Raw genomic sequence first — 18,607 nt, forward strand, 5'->3', positions numbered from 1 at the left:
GGTAAATCCTTCCAGGGCTGAAGTGGTTAATTATCCATTAAATGGCATTTGGACCAAGCACTGAACAGGAAGTTGCATCTACTTGCCCTTTGGAAATGTTGTGCAATAGAGAAATGTTATGGAAACTAATTCTAGTTATTGACACCTAGTAAGGAGACCTATTTCTCATGATAATATTTTAGCAAACTTTTCTGCTAAAATAAAATTAGTGCAGATCTGCACGTACCTGTACTCTGGAATTAAGCCATAATTCTGCCTGATATAAATTAAGAGCAGCTTATCTCTGGAGCTTTGACCTGCTGACACTATATTCAATCTTCAAGTAAATGCTGACCCGAGGGCTGCCAGCTTCCCCATCAAGATTCCTATACCACAGATGGAATAGGAACCCACTGCTGAACTTTGTGCTCATTCAGCTTCCTGGCACAGTTACCTTGCACAGCAGCTACATTTATACCAAGGACTGCAGTTATCATATGATTTATATTACTAATATCCTAACCATCCCTGTCCTCTTTTGCCAACATACACATTATGGATTTTTTCATCATCCTTTTTCACGCCTGCACCTGTAAGAATACTCTGTCACGAAGTGCTAAAAGCACACAGAAATGCCAAGGATATTATTAAGTGTAACGAAAGCTCAATACCAACCTCTTGTGTTCAATCTGTAGTAACAAAAATTTGCTCTCTCAAGTAAAGACACAGCTGTAAACAGAATACACATGACTATTTTAAAACCAGAGTACAGTTTAAACTGAAAAGTTGATAGCACAATGTTTCCAATACACCCAAGGTATTAAACCAGACCGTTAACCAATGACGCCCTCCCACCTGATGTCGTACCCTCCATGAGAATTTAAACATACTTTAGATTTTGATAGCGGAGGCCTTAACTCCTTTTCCTCACTTGCCAACTATTAAACCAATTGCCACCCATCCAATGCTTTTTGATGTTCACCCCAAGATAACAAATTGCACGGCATTATTTTTATATTGCCTTACAGGCCAAATGTTGCAGTCAGTCAATCTCTTTGTTATCAGCATTCCTAAATAAAAAAAAATAAAAAAGCACAAGTTGAATCCGTTTCACTATAAAGGTTAAAAAATAATCCAAACATTCCAATACTTCTCATTTGTATTTGCTTAAAACATGAGTTGTTGCATTACTGTCCTGATGCTGGATCTGTCAATTGCCGGAATCCAGATTGAAGTAATATGTGAAAAAAATATTGCGCTACTCTGTGAAAAAGGAAGAAACAGCTACACACAAATGTGACAAACATTCATAATAGACAATAGGTGAAATTGTAGCGCTATAAAGACCAAAAAAAAATAATTTGAAAAAAATCAGATGCCCCAGTTGAAGTCCCTCTAGGACGAAACGCATAAGGCATGGTTTTCTCCGCTCCTCATATTGCCCTTCTCTTTTCTAATTGTGATCACATTTTTTATTGTTAACCGGTTTTTATGGAAATAAAAAAAACATAATTTTTACCTGCACTATTCAAAGTGCTTTCTTTTTTTGCATATATATGTTCCATCTTCCTGCTCGACTGCTCCATCCCGTCATCACAAACGTGATTCCATCGAGAGTTTTCCTGGCTTTGAAGGCTGTTGAGGACCCCCTGGATCATCATTGCTGAACCGCTGACTGTGGTATCCATGCCTGTGTTACCTGGTGCCGCCGGCACTCAGGTCCTTGGGATCTGGTAAGAGTAACCGTTTCTACTGTTTTTGGATACTATTGTTCTACAGATGTCATATTCTTTCAGTCGTTATTACAGTTCCAGTTTGGGCGGATCTCCCACTTGGTTGGACTGATCTATTTGGAATCTATTCATTGTCCTCACATTCATTTAGTTGCGACTCATTCACAAATTTTTTCACATTTTCACATTGTTTTTTGTTTGATCTTTATAGCGCTACATTTTCACCTATTGGAATCCAGATTGGCTTTAACTGCTTACCCACTGGGCACTTAAACCCCCTTCCTAAGCAGACCAATTTTCAGCTTTCGGTGCTCTCACATTTTGAATGACACAACAAATAGAGCTTTCTTTTGGGGGTATTTAACCGCTTCAGCCTGGAAGGTTTTACTCCTTTCCTGACCAGAGCACTTTTTACAATTTGGCATGCAATGTTGTACCCAAACAAAATTTGCGTCCTTTTTGTCCCCACAAATAGAGCTTTCTTTTGATGGTATTTGATTGCCTCTGTGATTTTTATTTTTTCCGACAAACGGAAGACCGAAAATTTTCAAAAGAAATTATATTTTCTAATTTTTGTTATAAGAAAAATGCAATAAAATCTATTTTATTCATACATTTAGTCCAAAATATATTCAGTCACATGTCTTTGGTAAAAAAAAATGTCAATAAGTATATATTTATTGGTTTGCGCAAAAGTTATAGCGTCTACAAACCAAGGTACATTTTCTGGAATTTACACAGTTTATTATAGTTTATATAGTTTAGTTTATTTCTCGAGGTGCTAAAATGGCAGGGCAGTACAACCCCAACCACCCCCCCCATTTCCCCATTTTGGAAAGTAGACACCCCAAGGAAATTGCTGAGAGGCATGTTGAGCCCATTGAATGTTTAATTTTTTTTTGTCCAAAGTGATTGAATAATGGCAATATGTGGAATTACACCCCAAAATACATTCATGTGTAGGACTTTTTGGGAGCCTAGCTGCGTACGGGGCCCCGAAAACCAATCACCGCATTCAGGATTTCTAATGGCGTACATTTTTGATTTCTCTCCTCACTACCCATCACAGTTTTGAAGGCCATAATATGCCAAGATAGCACAACCCCCCCCCCCCCCAAATGACCCCATTTTGGAAAGCAGACACCCCAAGCTATTGGCTGAGAGGCATGGTTGCATTCTCAGGTTCCCTGTTGAGACAGGAGAGCCATGGAAGACGGTGGGGGCACAGTCTGGAGGCTAGTAGCCACTTATCGAAGCAGTCTAGAGGCTAATTAGTCGCTAGGATTGCTTTTACATGAAAGATGACCGCTGGCTGAAAAGAATGAGACCTAAACCCACAGGCATCATTCTGGTATAACCACTAAAAGTCCAGAAACATACTAGTACATTGCTGGTCCTTGTTGGGCATATATTGTAATCTTTGTTTTCATGCAGCCTGTGGGCTGAACGAAAAAAAAAAAAAAGAGATTGATCAGTGGGTATGCCCACCATTAGAATACCTCCCTTCATTCACCTACTTCTAAAGCCCCGTACACACTATCAGATTGTCTGCTGAGTTTTTCCTTCAGATTTACCAAAATCATATAATATGAGGTCAAACCTTAGGAGTTTCAATGTGTATGCAATCAGGCAGGCCCTTCTACTACATAGTTTTGGTAAATCTGAAGGAAAAACTCAGCAGACAATCTGATAGTGTGTGCGGGGCTTAATGATGTATAGCACATGAGCGTTCAGCAAAGCCAATTGAAATGAACAGACATTTTTTTATAACAGCACCTGGCCTTACGGGCAACTAGGTATGGCGCCAACAACTGGTCGTTGAGGTCCACCCCTCCCATATTAAGGTTATATTGGTGGACACAGATGGGTTTCTCCACAACACCAGTCGCCGTAGGAATTTGTACCGTCGAAAATTAAAACATTCTTATTATCCCTCCACTTCACAGCAAGCAAATTATTACACTAGAAGCAGGCTCTCTGCCCCAGCCTAAGATGGGAATCTACAAGCCTCTGGAGTAAGCCCTGTCGATTAGGTCGCACGGTGCCACATGCTCCAATCTGATGATCAAACAAGTGACTAAAAAGTGTCACACTCATGTAATAATTGTCCACGTACAAATGGTACCCCTTTCCGAATACGGTTGACACCAAGTCCCACACAATCTTGCCAGCGCTCGCTATGTAATCTGGGCAGTTCGGCAGCTCTAAGTGACTGTCTTTTCCCTCGTAAACCATAAAATTACATGTATACCGTGGCCCTGTCACAGAGCTTATACATCTTGACCCTGTATCTGGCACGCTTGCTGGGAAGATACTGTTTGAAACACAAGCGGGCCAGAAAACTTAATCAGGGACTCATCAACGCAGACAACTTGATGGGGTGTAAACAAGTCTGCAAAACGTTGAAGTGGTTTATGAGGGGCCGATTTGTAGAGCCAATTGTATCGAGGGTCTCCACGAGGACAACAGAGTTCATTGTCATTGAAGTGCATGAACCGCAAGATCTGCTTGTATCTGACACAGTTCTTTAGACTTTTGACATATATTGCACCTCTGCCCGAAATACACCTCCACGCGTGTACTCACACGCACACAACACACCGGAGAATCTGTGATAGTGAGAAGTCCCCCTTTGGTATTACTCTTACCAGACTTAGCTGGTTTCACAAGCCTTATCGGAAACTCTTGTTGGTTCTTAATTCAGGTCTCCATCACCATCATAGGTCATGCGTTTAAGATAAACATAAAATCTTTCAGAGCATTGGTTCTTATATATACAGCTTGTTGAATCAGCAAGGTTGAAGGATAGTCCTACCGCCCTCAGCTGTGAGTTGCTCCCCGCTGATAGCTCCCGGTCCGGACACCTCTCCTCCTTCTCTCCTGTCAATCCAGCTGTGCTAGTATCATATGGTTCCACCCTGATGCGTTTCGTCGTATTGACATCATCTGAGGGTGGAGCCATACGTTCCCATCACCTTTTTATACCTCTGGGGTCAGTTTTATTAACCCTTCATGGAGTTCTGTCAATTTTTCTGCACAACCCTCTACTCAGCATTCCGCTCACTAAATAACACCAGCAGGCAATTCTATACCTATCCTAATATGTGCGATCCTCATTCGTATCGCTCCATCCCGATCGTCTACCCTCACTCTTTAGTGCGGGTAATCTCTGCCCACTCAGTCCCCCTCCCCTGGGCTATCCACCGACTTTGGATGGATGGCTACTGATGTCCGTAAGTCCGAGGCTATCATGAGGCTGAATGACAAGCGGTGCGGGGACATCACTTCGGGTGGTCAGCTGGGTATGAAGGTGAAGCTCGGCGGGTCCCCCATTATGAACGAGGAGGAAGGGGATGATTGGGACTAGCGTACCGTCACCCGACCCACTGAGGTGAGCGATTATGGGTCCCTCTTTGATGTATAATACATATGTGTTTCGCACCACAGCTCCACATGAGTATTATTTTGAATGGGTTAGCACTCGGTGTGTGGGCAGAGATTACCCGCACTAAAGAGTGAGGGTAGACGATCAGGATGGAGCGATACAAATGAGGATCGCACATATTAGGATAGGTATAGAATTGCCTGCTGGTGTTATTTAGTGATAGAGCGGAATGCTGAGTAGAGGGTTGTGCAGAAAAATTAATGACAGAACTCCATGAAGGGTTAATAAAACTGACCCCAGAGGTATAAAAAGGTGATGGGAACGTATGGCTCCACCCTCAGATGATGTCAATACGACGAAACGCATCAGGCTGGAACCATACGATACTAGCACTGGATTGACAGGAGAGAAGGAGGAGAGGTGTCCGGACCGGGAGCTATCAGCGGGGAGCAACTCACAGCTGAGGGCGGTAGGACTATCCTTCAACCTTGCTGATTCAACAAGCTGTATATATAAGAACCAATGCTCTGAAAGATTTTATGTTTATCTTGAACGCATGACATATGATGGTGATGGAGACCTGAATTAAGAACCAACAAGAGTTTCCGATAAAGCTTGTGAAACCAGTTGAGTCTGGTAAGAGTAATACCAAAGGGGGACTTCTCACTATCACAGATCCTCCGGTGTGTTGGGTGTGTGTGAGTGCACGCGTGGAGGTGTATTTCGGGCAGAGGTGCAATATATGTCAAAAGTCTAAAGAACTGTGTCAGATCTCTCCCAGATTGAAATTTACCATCAGGGGATAACAATTGAATATTGGAGATGGATTACATGATTGGATACAGATATTGAATTCATGGACTATATGCACACTATGAGTTCATGCATGAGTATTTTGTATTACCTGATCATTTATTGCACTTTATAGTAATTTCTTGTAAATGTAGTATTATGCGCTGTTTTTTCTATTGATGGATTAATTTATCGTTTGATGTATTGATTCATTTTATAGACTTTTGTGAGATTGACACCTCGCTGGCCCAGTCACCTGGTATGGACTTAAAGGGGAAGCCCTACACTGAAAAAACGGCGTGGGGGTCCCCCCCAATGTCCATATCAGACCCTTATCCGAGCATGTAGCCTGGCCGGTCAGGAAAGGGGGTGGGGATGAGCGAGCGCCCCCCCTCCTGAGCTGTACCAGGCCACGTGCCCTCAACATGGGGGGGTGCTTTGGGGAAGGGGGGGGGCCCTGCGGCCCCCCCACCCCAAAGCACCTTGTCCCCATGTTGAGGAGGATAAGGGCCTCTTCTCGACAACCCTGGCCGTTGGTCGTTGGGGTCTGCGGGCGGGTGGCTTATCGGAATCCGGGAGCCCCCTTTAATAAGGGGGCCCCCAGATACCGGCCCCCACCCTATGTGAATGAGTATTGGGGTACCATGTAAGTCCGACGGATAGTCCGATCGTGTGTACGAGGCATTACACTTTTGAAGGCCCTGGAGCACCGGGACAATGGGCAAAATAAAAAAAAAAATACAAAAACGCAAATTGCAGCAAAATAATGTGTGCAAAAATCAAAACGGACAGCAGAAACAAATCAAAATCAAACTGCATAGGTGTGTACCGAGCCTTATGCTGGCCACATGGATCAATTTTCAGATGAGAATATTCAGACAAAAAAATCTTTGTACATTCGCTGAATGAAAGAAGGTTGTTTGAAAGTTTCACTTGTTTTTAACATTCTGTTTTTAAAATGAATGTAATTTCTGAACGAAAACCACATACGCTGTCTGAAAAGTATATGTCTTCTGTCTGTTATTCTCAGAGTGGATTTGATATTTTGCTCCCTAACCATATAGTTGGTTACTTATATTTATCACTGCATATAGATATTTCAGTATAAATTGCCCTTTTTAAAACTTAGATTACATATTAACTAAATTATACACCACAGTTTTTTTTTTAACGTTATTAATCGATTAATCGAAACAATAAATCGGCCAACTAATCAATTATGAAAATAATCGTTAGTTGCAGCCCTACACTGCTCAAATTCATAATGTTAAGATAAGTATAAAGTACAGCCCCAGAATTAATTCAAACATATGATCAAATAAATTATTAAACGTGTAATTCATCCAAGTACAGTGCAAAATTGGTGAAGTCCATTCATCGATATATAAATAGTGATTAAAAAAATCCCACCAGTTCATATGAAGTATATAATGCAAATAAACTTCCACCAGTAGTATGTAAACCACACAAACCACTTTGCGATATCCACGGTGCAGAAACCATCACTAACATTGAAGAGGGAGTCCACCTAAAACAAAATTATTAAAAGCCAGCAGCTACAAATACTTACCTTTCCTGGAGTCCAGCGATGTCGGCAGCCGAAGCCGAGCAATTGCTTGGCTCTCGGCTGCTGCCCGCGCCATTCTCGGTGAGGGAATCAGGAAGTGAAGCGTTGCGGCTTCGCTTCCTTACTGCGCATGCGCGAGTTGCGCAGCGCAATGAGAATGGTCCCGCACTGTCTCTGGGACCCGAGTGCATCCCAGTAGACAGCGCGGTGGGACAAGAAGAGGCCCGAAAGTGGGTGCAAATACCTGTCTTAGACAGGTATCTGCATCCCCCTCCACCCTGAAAGGTGCCAAATGTGACACCGAAGGGGGGGAGGTTCGATTTTTGTGTGAACCTCCGCTTTAAGCACTCACCAGAGGATACGGCTACATAAAGTATAGACGCAGAAGCGCTTTATTATATAGCTCAGGTAAGCTCCACTTTTGCCCAATTATTGGTCCCTTTAAGCAACCCTTGATTGGCTGCAATTGCTACCATCCAGAACAGAACAGCAGGTACCACTGCTACTTTGCTTGCCAGTTCCAAAAATGTCTCCTCTCTACTTTCTACCACATGGATCTTCATGGATCTTGAAAAGTGTTGCTGCCATCGATTTTCAAACTTACTTTTTTTAAATGGTACATTTACGGAATTTAAACATTTGATATGTTTTATATTTACTTTTGTGAATAAAATACGGGTTTATGAGACTTACAAATCATTGCATTCTGTTTTTATGTAGATTTTACACAACATCACAACTTTTGTGGAATTGGGGTTGTATGAATGACAGAATCGCAAAAACACTACTTGTGCATTGGTGTTATTATTATTATACACAATTTATATAGCGCCAACAGTTTACGCAGCGCTTTACAATGTATAACGGGGGACAACAGTACAGTACAAAAGGTACAGGAGGGCCCTGCTCATAGAGCTTACATTCTAAAGGGAGGGGGTGGTGGTAAAAGGTAAGAGCTGCAGAGAATGATTTGATGGGGGTTCAACAGTAACATTAACTTTGCACTGGTGTTCAGCACTAGCATGCATTGGAGTTCAGCTGCAACACTAACTTTGCATTGGTTCTCAGCGGCAACACTAACCCTGCTTTGGTGTCCAGCAGGAATGTTACCTTTGCATCGGTGCTCATTGTAAAACTCTGACTTTGTATTGGTGTTCATTGCAAAATACTGCCTTTGCATTGGTACTCAAGACTGTCAAAGGCTGCTAGAAAATAGTAGCGAAGCAAATAAAAGAGTGTTTCAGTATTATAGTTGTGGAAATGTATGAGTCAGTGCCACATGGAAAAAATAAAGGGCAGCCTGGAAAAAGGTCAATATAAAACAATCCAAAGTGAATAGCAAGTATAAAGTGCAATAGCACTGCACAATTAAAATGTATAAAGTGATGTTGCGCTCCCTAATTATCTATATTAATAAATGTGTAAAGTGCACGATATACAAAACAAATAAAAGATAAATATTCCTACAAATGCTTTAACATCCAAAGGTGCATTAAGTAAAGTGCATTTAAGTGCCAAAGTAAATAAATAATATATTAATCGCAAAGTGCACAGATTGCAGTGACAGCAGGATCTACAGCGTGACTAAAAACACTCAATAATAAAATGTCCAAAATGGTGCAACAAAGACAAAGATGGAAATAAAAAAATATAAAAAAAATATATAAAAAATATTATATATATAAAAAAAAATAATATTATATAAAATATATTCCACAGTTCATATTAAATCATGCACTAAAAAGAGTCCACTCTGTGTGCAAGTAACTGATAATCCCGTGAGTGAAACGTTATTCCATAGGTGGTAGCGTGCAAGGTGTCCACACACTGGTAGCAATGGCTACCTTACCTTACTGCTGTAAGGTGACAGCATATATCCTTTTGAGCAGGTGATGAATGTAAACAACAGTAGGTGCCCCCCTCTCTAGGTCCTCAGTCACAGGCAGCATATAAATCCATAGGAGAAGAGAAATTGCCAATAGTGAAGTATGTAATGCAATCCGAACTTTATTTTTTAAAAAGGACACAGTCCAGGGTACTCACATTTTAGCATAAACCATAAATGCATAGAAAAACTTTACACGAAGCAACAGCAACAAGCGAACAGGCAGATAGTGTGTACTACGACCGTCTCTTCCGGTATCCTCCTAGTCCAATCCTACGCGTATCGTCACTTGGACATGTGACTTCATTCCCTGATGATGCCATTGCTACCAGTGTGTGGACACCTTGCACGCTACCACCTATGGAATAACGTTTCACTCACGGGATTATCAGTTACTTGCACACAGAGTGGACTCTTTTTAGTGCATGATTTAATATGAACTGTGGAATATATTTTATATAATATTTTTTTTTTTATATATATAATATTTTTTATAGATTTTTTTTATATTTTTTTATTTCCATCTTTGTCTTTGTTGCACCATTTTGGACATTTTATTATTGAGTGTTTTTAGTCACGCTGTAGATCCTGCTGTCACTGCAATCTGTGCACTTTGCGATTAATATATTATTTATTTACTTTAGCACTTAAATGCACTTTACTTAATGCACCTTTGGATGTTAAAGCATTTGTAGGAATATTTATCTTTTATTTGTTTTGTATATCGTGCACTTTACACATTTATTAATATAGATAATTAGGGAGCGCAACATCACTTTATACATTTTGGTTTTTACTCACTCAGGGGAGGGTTTGAACCCCTGTCGGTGTTTTGCTGCAACCTTATTTCTTTTTTCTTTAATAATCTTGTATACTTTACTTTTTTCTATAATTACTGTGGCGCGAGGGTATTTTTTCTTTGACAGCACTGCACAATTAATAAATTGATAAATTAAATGTACATATAACGATAAATAACTAAAAATAAACACAAATCACTGAGATAATAAAGTGCTGGTACGAACATTCAATAAGAAGGTGCTGCTGATACATGTTCAAAAAACAAAACAAAGGAAAGTCCACTTGAAATACTACTCCAGTAGTAATTCTTTTTATAAAATGTGCACAAACAAAAAGTCTCTTATTCAATAATGCACTTCGCAAATTAACACACAGCGTTTCTCCACCCCATAGCCTGTGCTCCTCCAGATAAATCCATGTGCGATGTTGGCGTAACGCACAGAGGTGGAGCCTGGCAGTGGGAGTACTTTTATGGAATATGTGAGACCTGATGAATTTTAATATACAGTATGCTATGTGTCATTTTAACCACTTAACAACCAGCCCATAGCCGAATGACGGCTACAGGGCGGTTGCTTAACTCTGGGAGGACGTTATATGACAGCATCACGGATCACGGTAAACGGTCGCTTATCGCGTCAAATGACGAAGTGATCACTTGTGGAGGGGGACAGATTGTTGTCAGCAGCGCTGTGGGCTGGATCTGCAGTGCCCGCAGTGCTGCTCACCAACAATTAACCCCTCAATTCCCTGCCAATACTCTGCAATACCCAGCAACGCCCTGCCAATACTGTGCAATACACTGCAATGCCCTACTCTGCAATACCCACCAATACCCTGCCAATACTCTGCAATACCCAGCAATGCCCTGCCAAGACTCTGCAATACCCAGCAATGCCCTGCCAATACTCTGCAATACCCAGCAATGCCCTGCCAATACTCTACAATACCCTGACAATATTCTGCAATACCCAGCAATGCCCTGCCAATATCCAGCAATGCCCTGCCAATACTCTGCAATACCCATTAATAATCTGCAATAGTCTGCAATAGCCTGCAATACTCTGTCAAAAATTGCCATACCCAGCCATACTCGGAGATACCCTGCAATACCCAGCCATAGTCGGCCATGCTCAGCCATACTCTGTGATACCCTGCAATGCCCAGCCATACTCGGTGATACCCAGCCATGCATGGTGATGCTCAGCCATGCTTGGCTGTACTCGGGCCTCTGTATGTTGCCAGGCTGTGGAAGTCTCACACGTGGTATCGCCGTACTCAGGAGGAGTAGGAGAATCTATTTTGGGGTGTCATTTTTGCTATGTACATGCTATGTGTTAGAGATATTGTATAAATGGACAACTTTTTGACCCCATATCTCACTGTAAAGAGGACCTGTCATGCCATATTCCTATTACCAGGGATGTTTAAATTTCTTGTAATAGGAATAAAAGTGATCAAAAAATGTATTTTTGTGGAAAAATAAATGTCAAACTAAAATAAATAAAGTAAAATGAATGTGCTCGCATGCAGAAGCGAACGCATACGTAAGTCCCGCCCACATATGAAAACGGTGTTCAAACCACACATGTGAGATATCGCTGCGAACGTTAGAGCGAGAGCAATAATTTTGGCTCTAGACCTCCTCTGTAACTCAAAACATGTAACCAGTAAAAAAAATTTAAGTGTCGTCTATAGGGATTTTTAAGTAGCGACGTTTGACGCCATTCCACAAGCGTGTGCAATTTTGAAGGGTGACATGTTAGGCATCTATTTACTCAGCGTAACTTCATCTTTCACATTATGCAAAAACATTGGGCTAACTTTACTGTTTTTTTTGTTTTGTTTTTTAAGCACAAAACTGATTTTTTTCCCCAAAAAACGCGTTCGAAAAATTGCTGCGCAAATACCGTGCGAGATAAAAAGTTGCAACGTCCACTATTGTATTCTCTAGGGTCTTTTCTAAAAAAACATATATAATGGTTTGGGGTTCTATGTAATTTTCTAGCAAATAAATTATGATATTTACATGTAGGAGAGAAATGTCAGAATTGGCCTGCGTTCTCCTGATGGCGCTCCCTGCATGTTGGGCCTCTGTATGTGGCCAGGCTGTGTAAAAGTCTCACACATGTGGTATCGCCATACTCGGGAGTAATAGCAGAATGTGTTTTGGGGTGTAATTTGTGGTATGCATATGCGGTGTGTGAGAAATAACCTGATAATATGACAATTTTGTAAAAAAAAAATCTTGATTTTGCAAAGAATTGTGGGAAAAAATGACAACTTCTAAAAAACTCATCATGCCTCTTACTAAATACCTTGGAATGTCTTCTTTCCAAAAAGGGGTCATTTGGGGGATACTTGTACTTTTCTGGCATGTTAGGGTCTCAAGTACTTCAGGTGTGATAAATTTTCAGATATTGGCACCATAGCTTGTGGACTCTATAACTTTCACAAAGACCAAATAATAACCACCAAATTGTACGTATTTTTACCAAAGATATGTAGTAGTATAAATTTTGAAGGAAAATTACTAATCTGCTAAATTTTATAACAGAAACGAAGAAAATTTTATTTTTCTTACAGAATTTTCGATCTTTTTTCTTTTATAGCACAAAAAATAAAAAACCCAGCGGTGACTAAATACCACCAAAAGAAAGCTCTATTTGTGTGAAAAAAATAACAAAAATGTCATATAGGTCCAGTGTTGCATGGCTGAGTAATTGTCATTCAAAATGTGAGAGCACCGAAAGCTGAAAATTGGTCTGGTTATTAAGGGTGTTTAAGTGCCCAGTGGTCAAGCGGTTAATAAATGTGAGTGCATTGTATGAAGCTGTGGTTGTGCAGTTTATGCAGTCTACTGCACTATTGGAAACATTTTACTCTTCATATGTTGTCTTGGAGCTGCTTGTGAATAGTGTGGTGCCACTTTAGAAGGGGAATTGTATTGCTTTAAAAGGAACCTGAGCATCAGAAATGATCCCTTATATGCTTATCTGACCCCTTGTGGGTCTAAGATGGAGGTGAGCATGCACTGCAGCTGGTAAATGGAGCAAACACTGTGTGATAATTTGTGAAGCACATTATTGAATAAGAGACTTTTTATTTGGGCACAATTTAGAAGAATTACTACTTGAGTAGTATTTCAAGTGTAATACTGGAGTCGTATTTCCTTTGTGGTTTTTTTTGCGCCTGTATTGCACTTTTCCTATTGAATGTTAGCACCAGCCCTTTATTATCGCAATGATTTGTGTTTACTTTTAGTTCTATGTACATTCCATTTAGGATTTTATTCATTGGGCAGCGCTATCACACATTTATAATTTTTATCTTATTGTGGATGTGGGAACATTAGGCAATTGCAGCAGCCACACAGTTCCTTTACTACTAGGTGGCAGCGCCCAACCATTTTGAGTTTTTGCTAAGTACAAAGTGCAGCATCAAAATGAATACAAATAAATAACAAAAATAGTAATTCATACAAGTAAAGTGCAGGACATTAGAGCAAAACTAGGTGAAGTCTGTTCATCTACAGTACATATAAATAAATTGTGATTAAAAAAAAAATCACCAGTTCATATAAAGTATATAATGCATATAAACGTCCACCAATAGTATGTAAACCAGATAAACAACTTCATGATATCCACAATGCAGAAACCGTCAAACTCCACACTCACCAGAGGATATTGTTTCATAAAAATATAGCAACATAAGCGCTTTATTATATAGCCCAGGTAAGCTCCCTTTTTTTCCAGGTATCGGTACCTTTAAGGTAACCCACGATCGGCTGTAACACCGACATCCAGGACAGAATGGCAGGTACCACCACAGCTATTGTGTTGCCAGTTCCAGCAATGTCTCCTCTCTACTTCATACCCCATGGCTCTTCCTGATGCAGATCTATGCATTCTGTTTTTATGTAGATTTTACACAGTACTCTATTTTTGGACTTGGGGTTGTGTATACAGCAGGATTAAATATAAATTGCAGTACTGTTAAATGGAATAAATAGCCCACATGAAACGAGAATATCTCCAATAACAGAGTTGTCCAATTATGTAATCCTGTGTGTATATGTGTTCTACCCACAAAATAATAAAGTTACTCTATCAATTAATCGTGATATATATATATATATATATATATATATCTCAATCAAAAAAACTCTTAGGTAATCAAAAAGTTTATATGAATGCATATAAAAGTGCATAGATGAAATTGTCCAAATATGTTAAAAGCAAAATCTTGAACCAATATTCTTATAAAATGCCTTCTATCAAATCACCACACCAACATGTGAATCTACCACCAGCTGAATTAAATTAACTCACCAGAGGCATATGTTGGTAATGTTATAAAGCAGACAGTAAGGCTGGGTTCACACTTATGCAAAATGGATGTGTTTTTTTCCTTGCATCCAATTCATACGACAGGAGAGTGTGCCTGGCTCAGAATGGAGCCGGTTCACACACCTCCGGGGCTGCTGCGGTTCAGATTGCACAAGGATCCTCGTGTGCGTCTTTGGCACTGAATCAAGTGCGAATTCAGGCAGAAATTCAGACCTGATTCGCACCTAAATCGGTGTACAATGATGCACCGGACCCCCTGCTGTGAGCTGCGGCCACAGTAAGTGTGAACCCAGCCTAAAGCATTCCCCCAGGAGTAATCTGAAGTATCTGCAATTGTCTCCTTCCAACACACACAGACCCATCAGTCCATCCATCTAAGTGATGAGGAGAAGAGATTCCATAGTGTAAAACCATTTAAAATGTTTATTTAAACATACAATAATTGTTGGTGTGGTGGTTTATAGAAAACAATTTTATAAAAATATTGGTTCAAGATTTTGAAACATCTTTTAACACATTTGGATAATTTTATCTATGCATTTTTTTTTATGTACCTGTAAACCACTGGCTCAGTAAAAATTAGTTTATTACATTCTAGAAAGGTGAACAAAAACTGCAAAATGTAGAAACACTGCGAAGGTTGAAGAAATCAGTCATAAAAGCATATAGCCAGCATAAATACTAGTATTAAAATAAGTGGTACCACAATGACACCCGGGTAGGGAAGGGTTAACATCATCCAGATGGCTTGCTGGTTAGGCATGGAGAAGAGGTGTAATGAACCATGTGAGGCAACGGTGGAAGCCCGGTGGAAGGGGGGGTATGCAACAGCACTCTGCCTCAAGCTGGTGGTCAAGCTCCGCTGGTGTCCAAGATGGAAACCGCAATGGCGAGGGACACTCTGCTGGAAACTGCAAGATGCTGGAGCTGGGCGCAGAAGTAAACCACACTAAACCGCAGGCAATGTGGTGTAACATCTGCCACTGGGAGATGGAGCCCGGGGAGAAGAGCAAAGCCACTGGAGCCGGGCGCGCAGGATGACATCAGGGCCACACCGGAAACAAGGGGAATTCGGGAAGCCCGTTTGTAGTGGTGAAACGCAAGCCCTGGGTTGCCACGGCATACATGGTTCGCGTGCATGCTCTTTTTCAAAGGACCTTGACAGAATTTTTACTTCACCAATGGTGTACAAGAGAACCTATGACTTTTACCCATAGAGTGCTGCTCTGTTGTCTTCTGTTTCTTGTTATCCATTTTCCAGTGGTTTGCAGCTGCACTGGGTTTTAGTTCACTTCAAATCTTCCTGGGCATTTACATCCATATACATGACTGACAGCTCCTAGCACTTAAGGAACTTGGTGTTTGTTTTACGTTGTATTCATATGAACTTTTTTGATTACCTGAGTCTTTTGCACAATATAGATGTTTAACACAATTGAGTAATGTATTATTTTGTGGGTAGAACACATACTGTGTTTTGAATTGTACTATTGGATTAGCACTAGTGCTGTTCTTTGAAATCTTAAGTCCTCTGCTCTCCCATACACCCACTGCAGCTGTGATCTTCCAGTGCTGTGGGGGTTAACAGAGCCGAAGGTCCTCTCACGGGCACTGGTCAAGAGTACTGACTATGCCCACCTTTTCCTCCCCCTCCTTTGTTCATAGAAGCTGTACTATAGCTTCCATCGACAAATGAAGGAGGGAGACCTTTCATAGAGGATTAAAATTAGGCTTTAAGGACACAGACCACATTAAAAAAAAAAAAAACTGACAAGAGGTTCTACTTTTCCCTGCAAATTAGATTTTGGGCTTGGTTTTAACATAAAGGATAAAGGTGTAGAGATTACAGAATCAGGGCAGCCAGAGAGGTTCTGAAGCCTTCTCTCAGAACTTCTGAGGAATAGTTGTAAGAAGCTTCATACCTAAAAAAGGCTATGCAGTTTAAAGAATAAAATGTAATGATTTACTCTTAACCCAGAGCCAAAAAAGTCCTTCTCTATTCTTTTCTATAAAAGCAACTGCTTTCTAACTGGTTAGAGCACACAGGCTGGGAAAAAAAAGTTAGAGAACATTGCCATGTAGTAAAATAATTTGCCTCAATGAAACTCGCCAGCACCCTCTTGTGGCTATAATACATAACAACTAAACTTTAATTCAGGAGGATGAGAGATAAAGAAGCCTCAATTATGAAACTTCAGTATGACTGTTATTAAGTGTGCCTTATAGTGCATATTTGAGATTATGTCAAATGTACAATGGGGTCCTGCCAGCTTTATGATGTTTCTGGATGTATAGAGGTTTTGTCAGCTGTATGATAAGGTGTTGTGTTAACACAGTTGTTTCACTTGAGTGCACTATGGCTTTCGGGCTGATCAAGGACAAGGTCTTGTCAACAGCAAGCTACAGTTGGACTGGATGAGGCTGTATGGTGTAGATGAGAGAGAAGATTTACAGAGAAAGGATTCCCACTGAGAAGAGACACAGGTGGACCATGCTGCTTAATAAGGGATACATTTTATTAGAAAAATATATTTAATACAAAAAAAAGGCCAAGACCAGTAACCCACCACCAACACCAAGATCATAATAAAAATAGACAGCGTTGTCTGTTTAAAAGCAGCTGCATCACGCTTCAACCATGCATGCACACACCTATAAGAAGGCTATTGTTAATTAGAGTGGGTAATATTTGTGGATCAGACTATTGATCTTAGTGACATGCACAATGCGTAACAAAGTCCGTCCTGTCACTAGGTTTGATTAGCAATGGTATGTATGGTGTAGATGACTGTGTATACATGACATCCTTAATAATGAAAAGGTAGTGTTCTGTTATAATGTAATGGGCTGTAATAGAACTGCAAGCAAATCACGGTAATACAATCAGTTCAGGCAGATAAGCTTACTAACCTTATTGTGTACAAGCACAATCCTAAGACCTGGTTTAATAATTCCATATGCCATTAGAAGGTCTTGAACTTTTTTGAGCTCTGCTTTACATTTCTTGGTGGTGGAAAAATATTGTTTTCTTACTGGCAAATTCTTGAATAAATGTAAGACTGTGACCGTAGTTCCTGAAGTAGATAAGAAAAAGGGATGTGAATGTATTATTTGGAATGATACAAAATTCACAAAAATACCGAGCAAACAAATACCTGTATGCACCATTCAATATGTAGAAATCTAAAAGGATCAGCACATCAAAGTTCAAAATGACTACTCTACACAATCCATTCATGAGAGCTCTTTATGCATACAAAGTCCCAGGTGGTCTTTTGACCCCACCAATATTAAATTATACATACACACACACACAAACATACATACATATACATATATATATATATATATATATATATATATATATATATATATATATATACACAAACAAACATATAAAATACACACACACACTATAGTATATATATATATATATATATATATATACACACACACATATACACAAACACACACACACACACACACACACACATACACTCTTAGTCTTTTGCTACGCTTTTTACACACGCTAGTGGCCGAAGAAGGGGTTAAAAACGCATGTGTTGCGACACTTCAGGACTTTTTCGACTGCCTCGCAAGCGCACCGCCCCAGTGTGAAAGCACTTTGGCTTTCACATTCAGGCGGCATGGTAAGCAGTTTTTAGGCACTATTTCTAGTGCTAAAACGCCTGAAAACTGCCTCAGTGGGAAAGAGGTCTAAACATTGTGGACAGCCATCCCAGAAGAGTTGAAGCTGTTATAGCTGCAATGGGTGGGCCAACTCAATACTGAACCCTACGGACTAAGACTGGAATGCCATTAAAGTTCATGTGCGTGTAAAGGCAGGCGGTCCAATACTTTTGGCAATATAGTGCATATGCATCCACATATGCATACACACACACACGCATACAAATAAATATGAACACACACACACACACACACACACAGTGGATATAAAAAGTCTACACACCTCTATTAAAATGTCAGGTTTCTGTGATGTAAAAAAAAATGAGACAAATATAAATAATTTCAGAACTTTTACCGCCTTTAATCCTTTCCCTTCCAGGTCCGTACACCAAATGGACCTACAGAAGTGCCTGCAGGTGGCCA

At 40.2% G+C, this 18,607-nt stretch overlaps 1 protein-coding gene across 2 annotated transcripts in view; it reads right to left on the minus strand.

The window, feature by feature from the left end:
• The window catches only part of PMS1 (PMS1 homolog 1, mismatch repair system component), a 156,248-nt gene that overhangs the window by 103,730 nt on the left and 33,911 nt on the right, over positions 1–18,607 (minus strand). For both annotated transcript variants that reach the window (XM_077448682.1, XM_077448681.1), the window contains exon 5: positions 17,405–17,568. In XM_077448682.1, coding sequence (XP_077304808.1) covers positions 17,405–17,568 — 164 coding nt within the window. The remainder of the gene's footprint in view (positions 1–17,404; positions 17,569–18,607) is intronic.

The sequence above is a fragment of the Lithobates pipiens genome, unplaced genomic scaffold (assembly GCF_037356315.1).
Source record: "Lithobates pipiens isolate NorthernLeopardFrog02 unplaced genomic scaffold, aLitPip1_a1.2 Scaffold_22, whole genome shotgun sequence".
NCBI lineage: Eukaryota > Metazoa > Chordata > Amphibia > Anura > Ranidae > Lithobates > Lithobates pipiens.